We start from the raw sequence: 17,115 nt of genomic DNA, 5'->3' as shown, positions 1-17,115 counted from the left end.
CTCTGACAGACAGTTTCAAGTCAACATGAAATACTGGTAGAAAGGAGTTTTATTTCCCCTTCATTTGAAACAGTTTAACAATTTCTTTTCTGCACTGGAATGATTTGTTCCAGACTTTGATTGAAAGGTAATATGGTGATAATTCTTAGCACCAGGACTATCCTCCCCCATTAAACAGGATAATCATTAGTTCAAAGCAACCAAACACATTCTGTTCAACAGACACAGATTTCTTCTCGACTAAAGTTATTTTTAAATGGAAAAAATATCAAACTGCTGGGAATCCATCTCAGTCCTCCAATTTAATATTTGATAAATATACCCTTTAATGTTTGCTTATGTATGCACTCTAGTTTTACCATGATAGAAAATTCCCAGTTTTCACAGTCCAAGACAAAGTTTAGTTTGTGACAAAGCAATCATTTCTACCTTAAGTTTAGTCTGGAGCTGCTTCATCTCATGGTCTGAACTCTTCAATTGCGTTAATTGTGCGACTGGAGACTGATCTGAGGTCAGAAGGCTCTGCGTTTCTGATGATCTTTTGGCTAGATTCAGCTGTTCTTTCATCTGCTCTGCAGATCTTTCCAAATACTCTTTTCCCCGATGAAATTCAGTAAGTTCTGCCGACAATTTCTACGGCAAAAAAGTAAATAAATTAAAAGAAGTATTTTGTTATTTCTATGGGGAAAATACCATTAATTACTGATCAGTCGCTTATATGGCACTGCTGCTTTTACATCAAACTTAAACTAATTCCCATAAATAGTGCACCTTTAAATATACATTTAATTGAAAGATGTTCACTAATTAAAACAAAAGCATTATGAAAAATACATACCTACAATATTGAACTTCGCATACTGCAAAGAAAGCTCTAGAACCCCAACCATGGGATTCCCTGCCTAACATTGCCATCTAGTGATTGGAAGTAATAATAAAAATTATTAAATTATATCTGCCCATTACACACTATTTGCAAGGAGTTTGCATGTTCTCCAATGCTTGCATGGGCTTCCTCTGGGTATTCCAGTTTCCTTCAACACTCTGAAAAGTAACAGGAAGATTAACCCACAGTTGTAACACAACTGTAATAGACTGTAACACTCACTGATTGTAAGCTCTACCGGGTAGGGGAATGAAATATAGCAAGTGAAGCATGTAGGTCGGAAATCAGAGTAATCCAAAGCGAGAAAATTAGAATAGAAGTGGAAGAAACTCCAAAACTGCTGTTACAGCCATCAAAGCAAGCTCTATTTTGTGTTTGTTTTGCTTAAAGTGTATTCCTAATCAATAAAAACAGAATGATTGCAAGAAAAAGTCTGTCTAGGTTTCCTGCAGGACTACAACACACTACAAATTTAAGAACAGTAATGGCCTGTTCATTTATTACACTGATTTTTTTTTTTACCAATTCATACATTTTGGTTCATCCAGTATCAGAACTAATCACTAAAACATCCCCAGAAACAAAGACACGTTTGTGAGATAACAACTTAACTGTACCTAAGAAGAAGAATTAAGCAGGTACAATGCAAGCTTTCCTTTGGATCATATTTTTTTTAATTACATCAGCTATTATGTTGCATAGTATGATGTTAAACAAAATATATTTATAAATCACTTATTTGTAGAAATATATTGTATTTTATTAAGTTGACATAATTTAAACACAATATTAAGCCAAAAAACTGCAGTGGCATTTAGCACAGGGATTGGCTTCTAAAATCTCATACCAATGACCCATGAAACTGAAATCTGGGTGTCTTTAAAACACATGACCTTTTTTTGGCTTTAACTTTCTAGGTCTTTTACAAACTAAATGAAAACAGAGCAGCTGCTGAAAATAATATCTTGTTGGATGGTCTATCTGTATTTTTCTTTTAACATCTACTATATAAGCATCATGGCCAGGGAAAAACACTTTCTATAACCTTGACAGTGGATTAAAGCACTTAATAGGTAAAAGCCAAGCTGGAAGTGGATATAATAACAGATGCTAGTTGTTTAATTCCACTGAGTAGAGCCTACCAATTTATACAGTAGCCAAGGTGTTTCTGGTTCACTTGCAAAATTACTATGATATAAAAAAAGCCCTGTTTATAAGAAGGCATTACCTTGTACCTTCTTTTACTGAAATAATAACTTAAGGGCCACATGGCTTAATGTGCATGCACAGCAATGTGATTTAATGTATTTTATAAATATCTACACACACTGGTTTCTCTAGCAAAGCACTCTTTGTACAGAGCCAGAGATCTGCACCACTGATTGAGGACTATGCAAGATTCCATTGTTGTCACTACACTACACTACACGTACAGAGTAACTTGCTGCTTTCTGGGACTGCAAAGCATGAACAAAACTGAGCACAAAAAACATGGTAGACATCAAAGTAAAGGCACACTTGAGTGATCTGATACAATGCTACAGATGCTATTAAATTTGCATCATCCCCAGCAGATATTGTACCTTTTGTGCTTTATATCATTACTCTGAGTGGCTCTATAGTATGGCTTGCCTATTTGTTTCTCTAATCCCTTATCCTGTATGTCTGTGCTTGGGCTGCTGTAAAAACCAAGGACAAAAAATATATATGTCAATTAATTCAGCAAATCAATTTAAGCCCTATAACAGTGTTATTAGAAAATGCCTGTCAGGTGTAACAATGTAAAGGTAAGTATGTTTTTTAGCTGTATGATATGGGCTGCTCGGGGATACTTAGTAGATATAGGGTTAATTTTCCTTCAGAGAGAGAGAGAGAGAGAGAGAGAGAGAGAGAGAGAGAGAGAGAGAGAGAGAGAGAGAGAGAGAGAGAGAGAGAGAGAGAGAGAGAGAGTCAAGGGACCTGTGAGTGGAGAGGGGCAGTGTTTGGGAAAGTGCAGCAGTGAAGCTGACTTGGAAGTAGGCTGTGTGGCCTGGCTGATAGAGTGAGGTTATCTCTGAACTGTGAGTTACGGGTTATTTACCTTGTGGTGGTCCACAGTCTGGGTGAGACCCTGGAGTAGTCAGAAAGACTAAATTTTCAGCTGTCAGAGAGACTGTTCTATATTTTTGATTCCATATACAGACAAGCAGCTTGTTGGTGTGTTTTTCAGTTGAATAAAGTAAAGGCATTTTTTGTGTCATTGTCTCTGCACAAGAAACCCACTTCTCTACCATTTAGAAAGTTAATCTTCCCAGAGAACCAAAAACATTGTGGTGGAACGAGTTGACAGATTATTGGGAGGGGCTGGGGAAGACCCAGCGGTCTTGGTACACATAGGTACCAATGACACAGTTAGAGGAGGTGGTGAAGTCCTCAAAAATGATTTTAAAAAACTAGGTTCAAAGTTGAGGGCGAGGACTTCCAAGGTAATTTTCTCAGAGATATTACCTGAGCCACGAGCAACGCTAAGGAGACAGCGGGAGCGTAGGGAGATTAATGCGTGGCTAAAAGATTGGTGTAGGGAGGAGGGTTTTGGGTTTTTGGAGAACTGGGCTGATTTTTCAGTCGGCTACAGGCTCTTTGCTAGGGATGGGCTGCATCTCAATGATGATGGGGCAGCTGTTTTGGGAGAGAAGATGGCTAGAGGGTTGGAGGAGATTTTAAACTAGGTGTGGGGGGGGGGAGGGTTCAGTAAAAGATTCAGTGGTAGACAGGTTAGATGAGATAGTGGGCAAAGAAAGGGAAAATGGGGGAGGAGATTTGGCTAGGGATACTGTTAAGGATAGGGAGGACCACATGTCATATGTTCAATATGGTGCCAGTATTAAATGTATGTTTACAAATGCAAGAAGTCTGACTGGTAAAATGGGAGAGCTGGAGCTGCTGGTGATGGAAGGAAAATATGATGTGATTGGTGTGGCCGAAACATGGCTGAATGAGTCGCATGACTGGGCAGTAAATATCAGTGGCTATACTTTGTTTCGGAGGGACAGAGGCAATAGAAAAGGAGGAGGGGTATGTCTGTATGTTAGGCAGGATTTAAAAGCTCATATAAAGGAGGAGGTTGTGTTAGAAAATGAGGGGCCAGAAGTCGTATGGGTGGAGTTCTTCACCAATTGTAAAGAATCCAGCAAATTAATTGTAGGAGTATGCTATAGACCCCCTAATGTAAGTGAGGAGGAAGAGACAAAGCTCCTAATGCAAATAGAAAAGGCTGCTAGTTTAGGTAAAGTAATGATAATGGGGGATTTTAATTGCCCAGATATTGACTGGAGCAACGGTACTGCTAGATCAGTTAATGGGAACAAGTTTATAAACTTATTGCACGACAATTTTTTAGCACAGGTTGTTGAGGAGCCTACCAGAAAAAATGCTATTCTTGATTTAGTGATCTCAAATGACCCAGAACTTATAGCAAATGTGCAAGTCATTGAACCCCTGGGTAATAGTGACCATAATGTTATATCCTTTAATGTCTGGTGCAAAAAACAAAAATATACTGGGGCAACAAAAACCATGAATTTTGCCAAAGCTAATTTTAGTGCCTTGAGGGCTGCCCTACAGAGCATTGATTGGGGCATTAGGTTTTCAGCTAAAAACACAGAACAGAAATGGTTGTCCTTTAAAATGATATTAAATCATTACTGTTCTCAATTTATTCCCTTAAGGACTAAACGTAGAAGCTCTAAGAATCATCCTGTGTGGCTTAATACAGAGGTAAAGATGTTAATGGGAAAGAAGGGAAAGGCATTTAAAAACTACAAATCTGTAGGGACAGAAGATGCATTTAATGAATATAAACACTGTAATAAATGTTGTAAATCAGCAATCCGGAAGGCTAAGAAAAGAAATGAAGAGTTAATTGCGGTGGAGGTGAAAACTAACCCTAAAAAGTTTTTTAAATATATTAATAGTAAAAAGATGCAGGTTGAGAGTGTTGCTCCATTAAATAATGGTACCAGTATGGTTGTAGCAGATACAGATAAGGCAAATGTGTTAAATCAGTTCTTTTCTTCAGTGTATACAATAGAGGAGTCTGGGTTCACAGGCTCACTTAATAACTGCACGAATGGTTCAGCTCAATCTAGTCAGTGGCTGACTCAGGATATGATTCAAAAAGCTTTAATACAAATTAATGTAAACAAGGCTCCAGGGCCTGATGGCATACACCCCCGGGTTCTAAGAGAGCTTAGTTCAGTTTTAGACCAGCCCTTATTTCTGATTTTCTCAGATTCACTGTCATCTGGTATGGTGCCTATGGATTGGAGAAAAGCTGATGTTATTCCAATATTTAAAAAGGGATTACGATCTCAGCCTGGCAATTATAGGCCAGTAAGCTTGACATCTGTGGTGGGCAAATTATTTGAAGGCTTGTTAAGGGATCACATTCAAAATTTTGTCCTAATGAATGGCATTATGAGCAACAATCAGCATGGCTTTATGAAGGATAGGTCATGTCAGACGAATTTGATTGCATTTTATGATGTGGTAAGTAAGATTCTGGATAGTGGGGGGGCAGTAGATGTGATCTATTTGGATTTTGCCAAAGCGTTTGATACTGTGCCCCACAAACGACTGCTTTCTAAACTAAGGTCTGTTGGGCTTAATGAAGTCGTTTGCACATGGATAGGAAACTGGCTACAGGATCGGGTACAGAGGGTGGTTGTTAATGGGACATTCTCTACTTGGAGTAAGGTTCTTAGTGGGGTCCCCCAGGGCTCAGTATTGGGTCCACTTTTATTTAACTTGTTCATTAATGACTTAGGGGAGGGTGTTGTAAGTAATGTATCAGTGTTTGCAGATGACACAAAATTATCCAGCCCAATTCATTCCATCCAGGATGTGGCATCCTTGCAACAGGATCTTGACAAACTGGCAATCTGGGCAGCTAAGTGGCAAATGAGATTCAATGTTGATAAATGTAAAGTCATGCACCTGGGATGTAAAAATATCCAAGCCACTTATACCCTTAATGGGACTGCACTAGGCAAATCCATTATGGAAAAGGACCTTGGAGTCCTTGTAGATGATAAACTTGGCTGTAGCAAGCAATGCCAGTCAGCAGCATCAAGGGCAAATAAGGTCTTGAGCTGTATTAAAAGGGGCATAGAGTCACGGGAGGAGGGGGTCATTCTTCCACTGTATAGAGCACTTGTAAGGCCCCATCTAGAATATGCCGTACAGTTTTGGTCTCCATCACTCAAACAGGACATTATTGTATTAGAGAGGGTACAGAGAAGGGCAACTAAGCTGGTAAAAGGTATTGAAAATCTTAGCTATGAGGAAAGACTGGCCAAATTGGGGATGTTCACGCTGGAGAAGAGGCGCTTAAGGGGTGATATGATGACTATGTATAAATATATAAGGGGATCATATAACAATCTCTCTAATGATTTATTTACCAGTAGGTCTTTCCAGCTGACACGAGGTCACCCATTCCGATTAGAAGAAAAGAGGTTCCGCCTAAATATTCGGAAGGGGTTTTTTACAGTGAGAGCTGTGAAGATGTGGAATTCTCTCCCTGAATCAGTTGTACTGGCTGATACATTAGATAGCTTTAAGAAGGGGTTGGATGGCTTTTTAGCAAGTAAGGGAATACAGGGTTATGGGAAATAGCTCATAGTCCAAGTTGATCCAGGGACTAATCCGATTGCCATTTTGGAGTCAGGAAGGAATTTTTCCCCCTCTAAGGCAAATTGGAGAGGCTTCAGATGGGTTTTTTTGCCTTCCTCTGGATCAACTGGCAGATAGGTAGTTAATAAAAAAAAAAAAAAAAAAAAAGGTTGAACTCGATGGACATGTGTCTTTTTTCAACCTTACTTACTATGTTACTATGTTACTATGTAAGTTAACCTTCTACCAAAATATATTACAATTGCTCATTAATTAGGGCCTTACTGTGCCCTCTACACTCTTAGCCCCCACCTGCGGAATCTGCTTCCTCTGTAGTTACGCCCATCGTCAACATCCATTGTGAAAATGCTTATATGTCAATGAGCTCTTTTGAATAATATGAGGGACCTTAATATCTCACAGCCATATTATGCATGCAGCACAAATCCGATCTGGGCCACTGTTATACTTCTATATATGTAACAAAACATAACAGTTGAGAACATAACGGTTAATAATTCAATAGCATACGTTGTATGAAATGCAGGCCTATGCAAATTAGAAGTGGAAATGCATTTGTGCTGCTATGTGGCCCAGCAGTGCCCAGAAGCAAGAAAAACAGGGTCAATACACTTTGTGAATACTTTGTCTAATGTTCAAAATGTGACACAAATGTAAAAGTACTTTTTTCATTGCATCTCTAAACTTTTTAAAGCTGAATTAAAAGGATTTATAGAAGATTTTTTTGCAATGGCAAAATCTACCATCATTCTTGGTTTAACCAAAAATTTAGAGTCTGAATATAATCCTGTACGGACAAAATGTGTTAGGCAGACCCTGGAGAAATGAGTATATAATTCATTTATTATCAGTTTGCCTGAAATTTAAGCAGATTCTCCACATCACTCACTTGAAGAATATTCTCTGTCAAATGAACTTATTAGCAGCCCAAAGCAGCTTCTGCACAAATGTAAAGCAAATGATGGTAATATAAAGCACTTTTAACCAGTGCCTTAGCTACTTGTTAGAGTTTACTAGCCTGTAGAGACCATTAAGAACCCTTTGGCTAATTGGCCATTCACAGATTAATTCTCTTTTTACTTTAACAGCACTATTTTAACAGCCTATGCACACTGTCAGTTGGAGTGTATGAATGACACTCTAATATGGTGCATGCATAATAAGGGGAAATAAAGTTACATTAACATTTCACGTTTCATGTCATATACAAGTGAGAGACTGAAACTTTTTAAATCATTGGCATAAACTTTTCCTTTTCTTTCTTTCTTTAGACAATTTGATGTTATCTCATTGATGTCAAGTTTTCTAATTACTACTAATTACCTATCAGGCATATATACGTTGGATTTTTAAAATTGTCTTATATGGATAAAGGCAAATTTGAGTTCCTATTGAAGACAGGTATAACAATTAAGTTGCGTAATATCATGTTAAGGTAATCCTAAATATGGGTAGCAATTAACAAGATTTCTTTCAAAAATGTCAGTCTTCAGGAAGGTTTTTATGTGGGTAATATACCAGAATGTACAATATGCAAAATTAAACATATATTGAGTCCCGGTGGGTCTACATAAATAAGTCTGTCTGCAGGTTGTTGCTGGCTTAGTGCTGCAGTAAAGTGTGCATTTTGAGCCGATTTTCAGAAATTTTGTAAAATGTTCTGCATTTTTAGGCTTATACAATTCTTAAGAATGCATGTGGTTTTTGGGGCTAGTTTACTTTAATGGGTATTTTAGGCATTGCCATCTAAAGTATTTCAGGAGTGGTGCTTTGAAAATTTGTTTGGTACTGCTGTGGGATTTTTAACTATAGAAGTGAAGAATCGCCATAAAAGCATACATAAGGAATATGCACTGATAAAAATTCTGTGAATATTGTATATTTTCTTAAGAATATTTTTAGGTGGCACAATTGAAATGAATATATGTAGATACCATTTCAAAAGGTATCCTCATACTGCATTTTGTACAATCACACTTGTTACATGACTATATACATTTTACCCATGATGGAATGAAAAACTGACAGCAGCATTTTTTTGCCAGTTAGTTTACACACATCAATAGTTGAATTTAAAAAAAAAAAAAAAAACGTTTGTCAAAGCAAAATCCAATAATACAGTTATGGAAATTCTTAAATGTTATATAATACAGAATGATTCTAAAACAGGCAATATATACAAACCTGCTTTGATTGTAGATATATACATCTATATATATATATATATATATATATATATATATATATATATATATATATATATATATATATATCTCTATATATATATATATCTCTATCAATCTATCTATAGGGGGTTATATATATATATATATATAACCCCCTGCATATTCCTAAAATATATGTAGGGGGTTATTTACTAAGCTCCGGTCGGGCTTTTTTAAACTCAAGTTTTTTGAGATTTAGTAAAGCCCGATGCAGCAAAAATCCTGAATCCAAAAAGCTGCCATCTCAGACCTGCCGAGATTGTGTATCAGTCAATGGCAGAAGTTCCTATTTGGAAGTTTATGTGGTCTGAGCTCGAATTAGCCCCAAAATCTGACCATTTTAAGTCAAAATCTGAAAGATTCTGGCTTTTTAGGGAAAAGCCATAAAAAAAATCAAGTGATTTTGGAAAAAAATCTGAAAAAAAACGTAAGATTCAGATTTTTTAAATTTATTTATACATTTTATCAAGTTTTTACCCGAACCGATTAAATCAACCTTTTTTAACAATAAATAAGCTAAAATGGGTATGGGAGTTTAGTCGTGTTTTTATTTGATAAATTCAGATTTTAATAAATAACCCTCCCCGTATATAGAATATATTGTTGATTCTCTTAATCTATTGATGAACTCAAGTGTTTCAAAATGATCCCTAAATTACCACACTGTACTGCCAGCAATTACAGAGTCAGGTTATAGTTGTGAGAATAGAGGCTTGACATAACATGACAGTCTGAATGTTTTTGATGGTTTCCTTTCTAGATGAACTGAAAGCATTGACATTCCATTAACAAATAACCTTGTCTTGGCAGAATGATGGGATGCAAGAGTAGGGCAGTCACGTCCTGATCCACGTGGATACTTAGCTCACAACCTGTTTCGTGCACGGTTTACCCAGGGAACATGATCCAAGTGACATTTCACAAATTCCTGAATAAATGTTGCTACATTCCCCCAGCACACAGACAGGCTGTGTCATGCACAGATCAATAACAGCACTGTGATATATCAGCTTCAAAATCAAAATAAAAAAAGTTACCAGGCAAAAGCCGTGGCCCTAGAGGCTCTGACATCTATAAGAAATGGAATGACCTATGGAAGATATTTACCGCAAAAACGCATATGATAGCAAATTATACATAGATGTGTATAAGACACTTCTGCAGAAGTTTTGCAAATTTTACAGCCCTATTCACTATTAAAGAAATCTAAAAATACCGCTGATTTTAAGTCATCTTAGGTTTATATTCTGTGAGACTTCCAAACCTCTTTTGCAGTTTGTTTTATTTATTTTTACCAATATTATATTAATAACCTAAAAAAAAAAATATGAGTGTTTGACTTTGTGGTACACAATGTATAATTTAGCCAAAGAAAGTAGATTTAGAGTTAATTTATTCTAGAATTTGTACTTAATCTGGGGTAAAGAAAACAAAATATTGAATATGGCTTAATTGTTTGGCGATTCATTATAAGAACTATTTTTTACATTTACCCTATACATTTATAATTATTAATATTGTAAAACAGCCTATGGATTGACACAAAACCTAGAGCTAAAATAAACAATAAGGAGAAATAGCTTTATACCAATTGAACATAACTACATGTTTTCTATTTCAAATTCATTCTGCTATAAAAGATTCCTTCAAACACAGTGGGGGAAATTTACTAAAGGGTGAAGTGGCTAACGCTAGCAAAAATTCGCCAGCGTGACGTCATTTTGGCACTTCACCAATTTACAAACGGGAGCTGGTGTAAATTCGCTAGCGGAGTAGACATACTCTAGTGCTACTTCGCACCCCAACGACAGGCGAAGTTGCTCTCTGGCGAAGGGACAAACCTACGCTAATTCACTAACCTGCTGATTTAACTGAACGTTACCTCTTGCGCCAGACTTGACTTCGCCAGCTCAAATATTTTCTAAATCTCAAAAAACGCTGGCGTCTTACTTTTTTCAGGCTGATAGGCTGAAAAAGATCGTCATTTTTTTTGGGGTACCCTCCTTCCCCCCTACATTTCCTAACACATGGCACCTAAACTATACGATAGGCACATGTGTAGGGCAAAATAGAAACTCTATTTTATTTTATTAAGGTTTCCCGGGCTTGTGTAGTGTAATGTATTTTCTGCAGCATATACGTCCATTGTTCTTTAACTTAGCGGCATATGCAAATTAGGCATCACTGGCGTAACTTTGCTTTGCTTGTCGAATTAACGCTAGCGGAAATTCGCTACGTTACGGCTCCCTGGACACAACTTCGGATTTTAGTGAATTTGCGCTGTCCTGGCAAATCTACGCCTGGCGAAGTGTTGCAAAGTGAGCGAGGCCGTCGCAACTTCGGAGCTAAGTAAATTTGCCCCAGTGTGTTTGAAAAAAATCTGCACATAGAAGATTTATAGAACCTCAGAGAATTCAGAAAGAATCACACTGCTTTTCACTTTTTTTTTTCTTTTCTTATTGGAGTAAAAACCAATACAGAGTCTAAGGACAAGGAATACAAGCATTTCAAAGAAGCTTTGAAAAACCTACACTGGGTCCAAACAACATTGTGTTCAAGAAAAAAACAAAAACAATACACAGTAGTGAGGGCATAGTAGGTAAATTAACGTCACTTCATTGGTTGAATATCACATTCAAACCAAGCAACAGCCTGAGACAGAAGCTGGTACACCATATAAACCCAACACCAGAGCACAAGAAAATGAATGTGGTATATGTTGTTTAGTGTAAAGGGTAAAAAGTGCACTGATCTATACAGTGCACAATCTAAACAACTGCCCAGAAAGAGAATGGCCCAACATAGGAGCGCTAACTCTCAGAACAAGACACAGTAGACTATATACATCTAAAGGAAAAGGGACACTCCTTTGAGGACAGCAACATGCGCATTTTGGAAAAAGAAGACAGATCTAAAAGTGGCATGAAGAAAGCCAGAATGCCAAACGGGAAGAACATCTCTAAACAGACAGTTGCGGAAGTTGCTGGTCCTCTTTAACACCCGTACCCAGGTAGATTCACAATAATTTACATGTCTAGTCATTGAAAAATTTAAATTGACATCAATGAGATTTATGGCACCATTGTGACAGGATCACACTTTCCTACTTCAACTAACACCTACCTGAATAAGATTAATGGTACCACAGCGACTGTATTAACCTTAAGGGTTTAAATGATTAAACTATCATAGCCATATTTATAATCTCCTAGCAGAAATTACTACAGTACTAACTGTGATGGAATTGTATTTATTCTTTTTAAGTAGGATGTGTAGGGTACTTTAATACAATTATATGTGCTTGATTGGGGAAAAGGGTTTACTTACCTGCTTACTAAAATTCAGTAGCACAGCACTGTTAATGTCTCTGTGGAATGTGCAAAATGATCCACTTTCTCTTTAACAAAAATGAATATAGTAAGATAGAAGCATTCAATAGCTAAAAGCACCGTTGCCCGACTATCAAAGAAGCAATTGCAAAATGTAGAATCTTTAAATTTTGTATAATGTGAAAAGATAAAATTAAGGGTGAGTGGTTGGGGAAAAAGCATAACATAGGAAACACCAGATGCTGACCGTTCCTCTGTTTGAAAGAACTAAAAAATCTGCTTCGAAACTTGTGGAATATTTATAAATCTCACATCTACATGTTATTTTCAGCTCTGAGACTTTTGGTAGATTAGAAAGTACGGACTGAAAAAACATCTGTCTCCGTCTGTAGCATTGTAGTTTCTGCCAACAAAGCTACCTTGTGGGGATTGTTGAAAGAGCTGGATGTGAAGGAAGCGTATGTTACAGCAAATAAAGCCTGGAAATGAATGCCCCTTCCCCTTGTGGCATGTAACGTTATTTAAAGGCAAAGAGGTCACTCTTACTAGATACGAAAAATAAAATATGAGCCAATCTGAAATATCTTTGCTCCAAAAATTTCCTTTTCTCTTTTTCTGAGAGTATCACATGCCAATGAATAGGAACTAATCAATATGAGTTTTAGTATTCATAAGGCACGTTGATACTTTACAGAGGAATATCTCAATGTATCTGTAGAAACAAGAAGTGCCAAACAACTCAAACAGAACTGTGCGGCAGTCTATCACTTTGATCCTGAAAGGGACTTTTTAAAAAGGTGATCATGAAGATATCGGTGCTTGATGATGTGCCCACTATCAATAGCTTGCTCTACTGTTGCATGCCAGTGTTCTGTCTCCTGGTTCAATCTACATCTTTAGTGTTTTCCCAATAGACTGGTTGAATAAAGTTCTTTTCTGTGGGTTAGAGCTCAGGGCCAGTGCTAAACTACTGGATGACACCAGATCAATTTAAGTCCCCCCCCCAAAAAAAAGGACTGCATTCATCTTGATGTGATGCAAGTGTAAGGGACTTAACAAATGAGTAAACACATAAAAAGATATGTAAGTGGGAAAGAATCTGGAAATAGCTTCATAAACCTGTCCCTATAATTAAGTAACAATTTTCATATTTACAAGGAGTCTTTGTCCCCCCAAAAAACACAGATATATGCCTTGTACTTGAGTCCAACTAAGATATACAGTAATTCATTCTTATTGGAGGCAAAACAATGCTGTTGGGTTTATTTAGGGGGCCAATTCACTAACTTTGAGTGAAAGATTCGAAGTATAAAAACTTCGACTTTGAATCGAACAAACTAAAAATCGTTCGACCATTCGAAAGTCTCTTTAAGAAAAAACTTTGACCCCCTAGTTCGCCATCTAAAAGCTACCGAACTCAATGTTAGCCTATGGGGAAGGTCCCCATAGGCTTGGCTAACTTTTTTTGATCGAAGGATATTCCTTCGATCGTTGGATTAAAATCTTGCGAATAGGATTTTATCGTTCGATCGCACTATTTGCGCTAAAATCCTTCGACTTCGATATTCCGAATCGAGGGATTTTAATTCCCAGTCGAATATCGAGGGTTAATTAACCCTCGATATTCGACCCTTTGTGAATCGGCCCCTTAATGTTTGAATTATATTTTAAATAGGCTTAACAAATGGAGATCCTAATTAAAGAAAACCGCAGGTGCCAATAATTGTGAATAAAAGCACAATGGTACAGCGCTGCATATCCTAGTAATACATTATATATTAAGTTATGCATATAAACATACATACATATTAGGAAAAAGTAGCAGATATGAGTCTTAAAGTCTAAAGTTATTCAATGTTTGGCCCCTGTGAGGTACATAAGTAGATATATACAAAGGTGAGTACCTCCCAAAAACGGAAATGGTTCTCTTTACTCCAACTAACACCCGTAACATCCCAGAAGTATCTATCGTAGTTAACAATTCCACTATCAACCCATCTCCCCAGGTGAGGTGCCTTGGGGTTATCCTAGATTCTGCCCTGTCACTTCCACCTAAGGAATATATACAAAATACGATCATTTATCACCCAAGATGCCGCCAAAATTCTTATTCACTATCTCATGATATCACATCTAGACTACTGTAAACCTCTATTAATTGGCCTTCCCTGCTAGAGACACCTCTCCAGTCCATAATGAATACTGCCGCCAGGGTTATATACCTCAGCAACCGCTCCTCCTCTGCCATGCCATGAAACGTGTTAAGCGCATGATCTGATGTTTTGTTTGCTGACTGGCTTCTGCTACCTTTCAGAATAAAATTCAAATTAATGACCCAGACATTCAAAGCACTTCATAACTCTGCCCCTCACTACCTCTCTGATCTCATCTCTATATACTCGCCTAACCGCTTACTATGCTCCACTACTGACCTGCTACTCAACTCTTCTCTCATTACCTCCTCACACGCTCGCATTCAAGGCTTTGCAAGGGCTGCACCCCTCCTATGGAATTCTCTCCCACTTTCTGTCGGACTTTCTCCCACACTTTCTGCTTTCAAGAAATCTCTTAAAACGAAATTATTTAGAGAAGCCCATCCTCACTCTGCTTAACTACCAAATTCTGATCTTGCCCACTCCCATACCTTGTGGCTTATTCCCTTCCCTTTAGATTGTAAGCCCTGTTGCACAGGACCTTCCTCACCTTTTGCACCTGTATTGGTTGTGATGTATGTAACTTCAAATGTTTTACGTATGTAATTGATGTGATTTTGCTGTATAAACACATTTACTTTACAGCGCTGCAAAATATGTTGGCGTTCTATAAATACATGTTAATAATGATAATAATAAATAAAAACATTACAGAGAATTTAATAGAACAAGACAAGTGGTCAAGGGTATGAATATTTTTGCCAGGTATTGTATTAATGACAGAAAAAAATCCACATATGTAAATGATGATTTATTTCCTACTAACAATTTTGATAAGGATTATTTTTTCCCCTATTAGTTCTCTCAGGTATAACATCCTGCTGGTTTCTATTTTGCTGATATGGCATGGCCTGAAAGACACCACACCAAATTGGAAATCAGGAACTATTTCCAGAAGAGATGCTGAATCAGCTCATCATCAAGGGACAGAACAGCTGCCCAGTGCAGAAGACTCTTCTTGGAAGGAATGGTATCATGTTGACTCATTAAAAAGGGCAATGAGAAGGTAACCAGATGGTAGGGAGTTACAGTAAAACTCACAGGAAAATACAGAAAAAGTGATATTGAATACATACTAATAGTGTGACATTTTTGTGTTAACATTAGTAAGCAGTAGTGTAATTAATGCATTTCAAATATAGGGCCATATTCAATTCAGTGAGGAAAAAGGTTTATGCTGTGAGAAGTGTCATGGACGAAACTGAATTTGAGATGCAATTCAGTGTAGAAAAACATCTCACGGTTTATCAAGTGGAAAACTCAATTGAAGTCTATGGGTATAAAATTGGAAGTGAATTTGGAGAAACGTTTTTTTCTCATCTAATTGAATTTCGTCATTGACATAACTTATAATACCCATGACTACCGTTTCTTTTGTACAACCTTGCCCTAGAAGCTTATTTTTTATGTTACAGTAGATTGCATGATATGTCCTTACCCTTTATTTTATGTTGATCGATGTTGGGATTTGTAGTGCAGCAACATATGGGGGCCCAAGGTTAAAAAACAGCATTTTACAGAAATACAGGGGCAGCATACACCTACTGTATATAAACCTTTGTGTTATTGCTCAATGTGACAGAGGTGATAGAACTTAGTAGGAAAGTGTCAAGAGATGCTTTCTACTTCAGTAAAATAAGCTTTTGCTTATTATGCCTCACCCGGAATAAACAGCATGGGGCACTCAGGGTACACCTATATAATATTAGAATACCTATATTTGATACACCTATATTAGAAGTGTAAACTGGCTAATATCATGACATCTAGAAGAAAAAAAAAAAAAAATATTCTTGTAACTTATAAACGTGCTCAGAACACCTTTACATAAGGCTATATGGAGTATATTTCTCTTTTAAATAAAATATGCAAAAAATATGTTCCATATTAGTCCTCTTTATTAATATGCAAAAAATATGTTCCATATTAGTCCTCTTTATTGAGCTCATGTTGAACATGAGGGTATACTGCTCCTTTAAGAATATTTTTTGCAGCCCTATAATAAATACATTTTTTCACAGGATGCTGAGCAGGTTTCTTTATTGTGAATTGGAGTTATTTTTTCAGGCCTGTATGAAATTAAACTGTTTACACATAATCTTTGAATTTTTGTTTACTTTGGATTAGATTTGTGGTTTTCAAGTAGTTCATGCAATGTGTCATGCAGCATGAAACTACTGAAATATAGGAGAGAATAAAAAATGGAATGGGAAAAAAACCACATTATTGATGGGTTTAACCTTTTATTTAAGCACAGCAATTATTTCAGTAATAATCTTCTGTTAGACTCTAAGTAAAGACTACTGTATGCCTTACCTTTGCCATCTGCTTGCTGATTTGAAGTCTTTGGTGTGCCAGATGCAGTTCAGCTGCTAGCTTTATCTTCTCTTTCTTTAGCTCGTCTGCAGAAGCTCTAGCCACTTGCTTTCCTTTCTGCAACACGGACACCTGGTGCTGTAAGGTTGCAACTCTTTGTCTTAACGATGACACAGAGGAAATATGCCCGTATGCCAGGATTTTGTTTCTCTTCTCTCGGTGCCCTAAACATATATGAATTGAGGGAAAGATCTAAGCATTCAATCAAACTCATCAAATGATTATTTTATTAGTTTTCATTTCATATTGTTAGAAACAAAGCCCATACTTTCTTATTTACAAAACTGTTTGACATGTAATCACATTTAGGTAGGCAATCACATGCAGCAATATGTCAGCAGTTCTCTTATAGAAGCATATTAGTGCATTATTGTCTTTTTTATACCTAAACATAGGGATTTCAAATCTATTGC

General features: G+C 36.9%; 1 protein-coding gene across 5 annotated transcripts in view; it reads right to left on the bottom strand.

The window, feature by feature from the left end:
- Positions 1–17,115, bottom strand: part of cntln.L (centlein L homeolog) — a 135,528-nt gene that overhangs the window by 30,042 nt on the left and 88,371 nt on the right. For all 5 annotated transcript variants that reach the window (XM_018257347.2, XM_018257356.2, XM_018257324.2 and 2 more), the window contains exons 19-20: positions 16,643–16,866; positions 430–633 (exon numbers count right to left, since the gene is read on the bottom strand). In XM_018257347.2, coding sequence (XP_018112836.1) covers positions 430–633; positions 16,643–16,866 — 428 coding nt within the window. The remainder of the gene's footprint in view (positions 1–429; positions 634–16,642; positions 16,867–17,115) is intronic.

This window comes from Xenopus laevis, chromosome 1L, assembly GCF_017654675.1.
Source record: "Xenopus laevis strain J_2021 chromosome 1L, Xenopus_laevis_v10.1, whole genome shotgun sequence".
Classification (NCBI taxonomy): domain Eukaryota; kingdom Metazoa; phylum Chordata; class Amphibia; order Anura; family Pipidae; genus Xenopus; species Xenopus laevis.
This window is presented reverse-complemented; position numbering and strand designations above follow the sequence as displayed.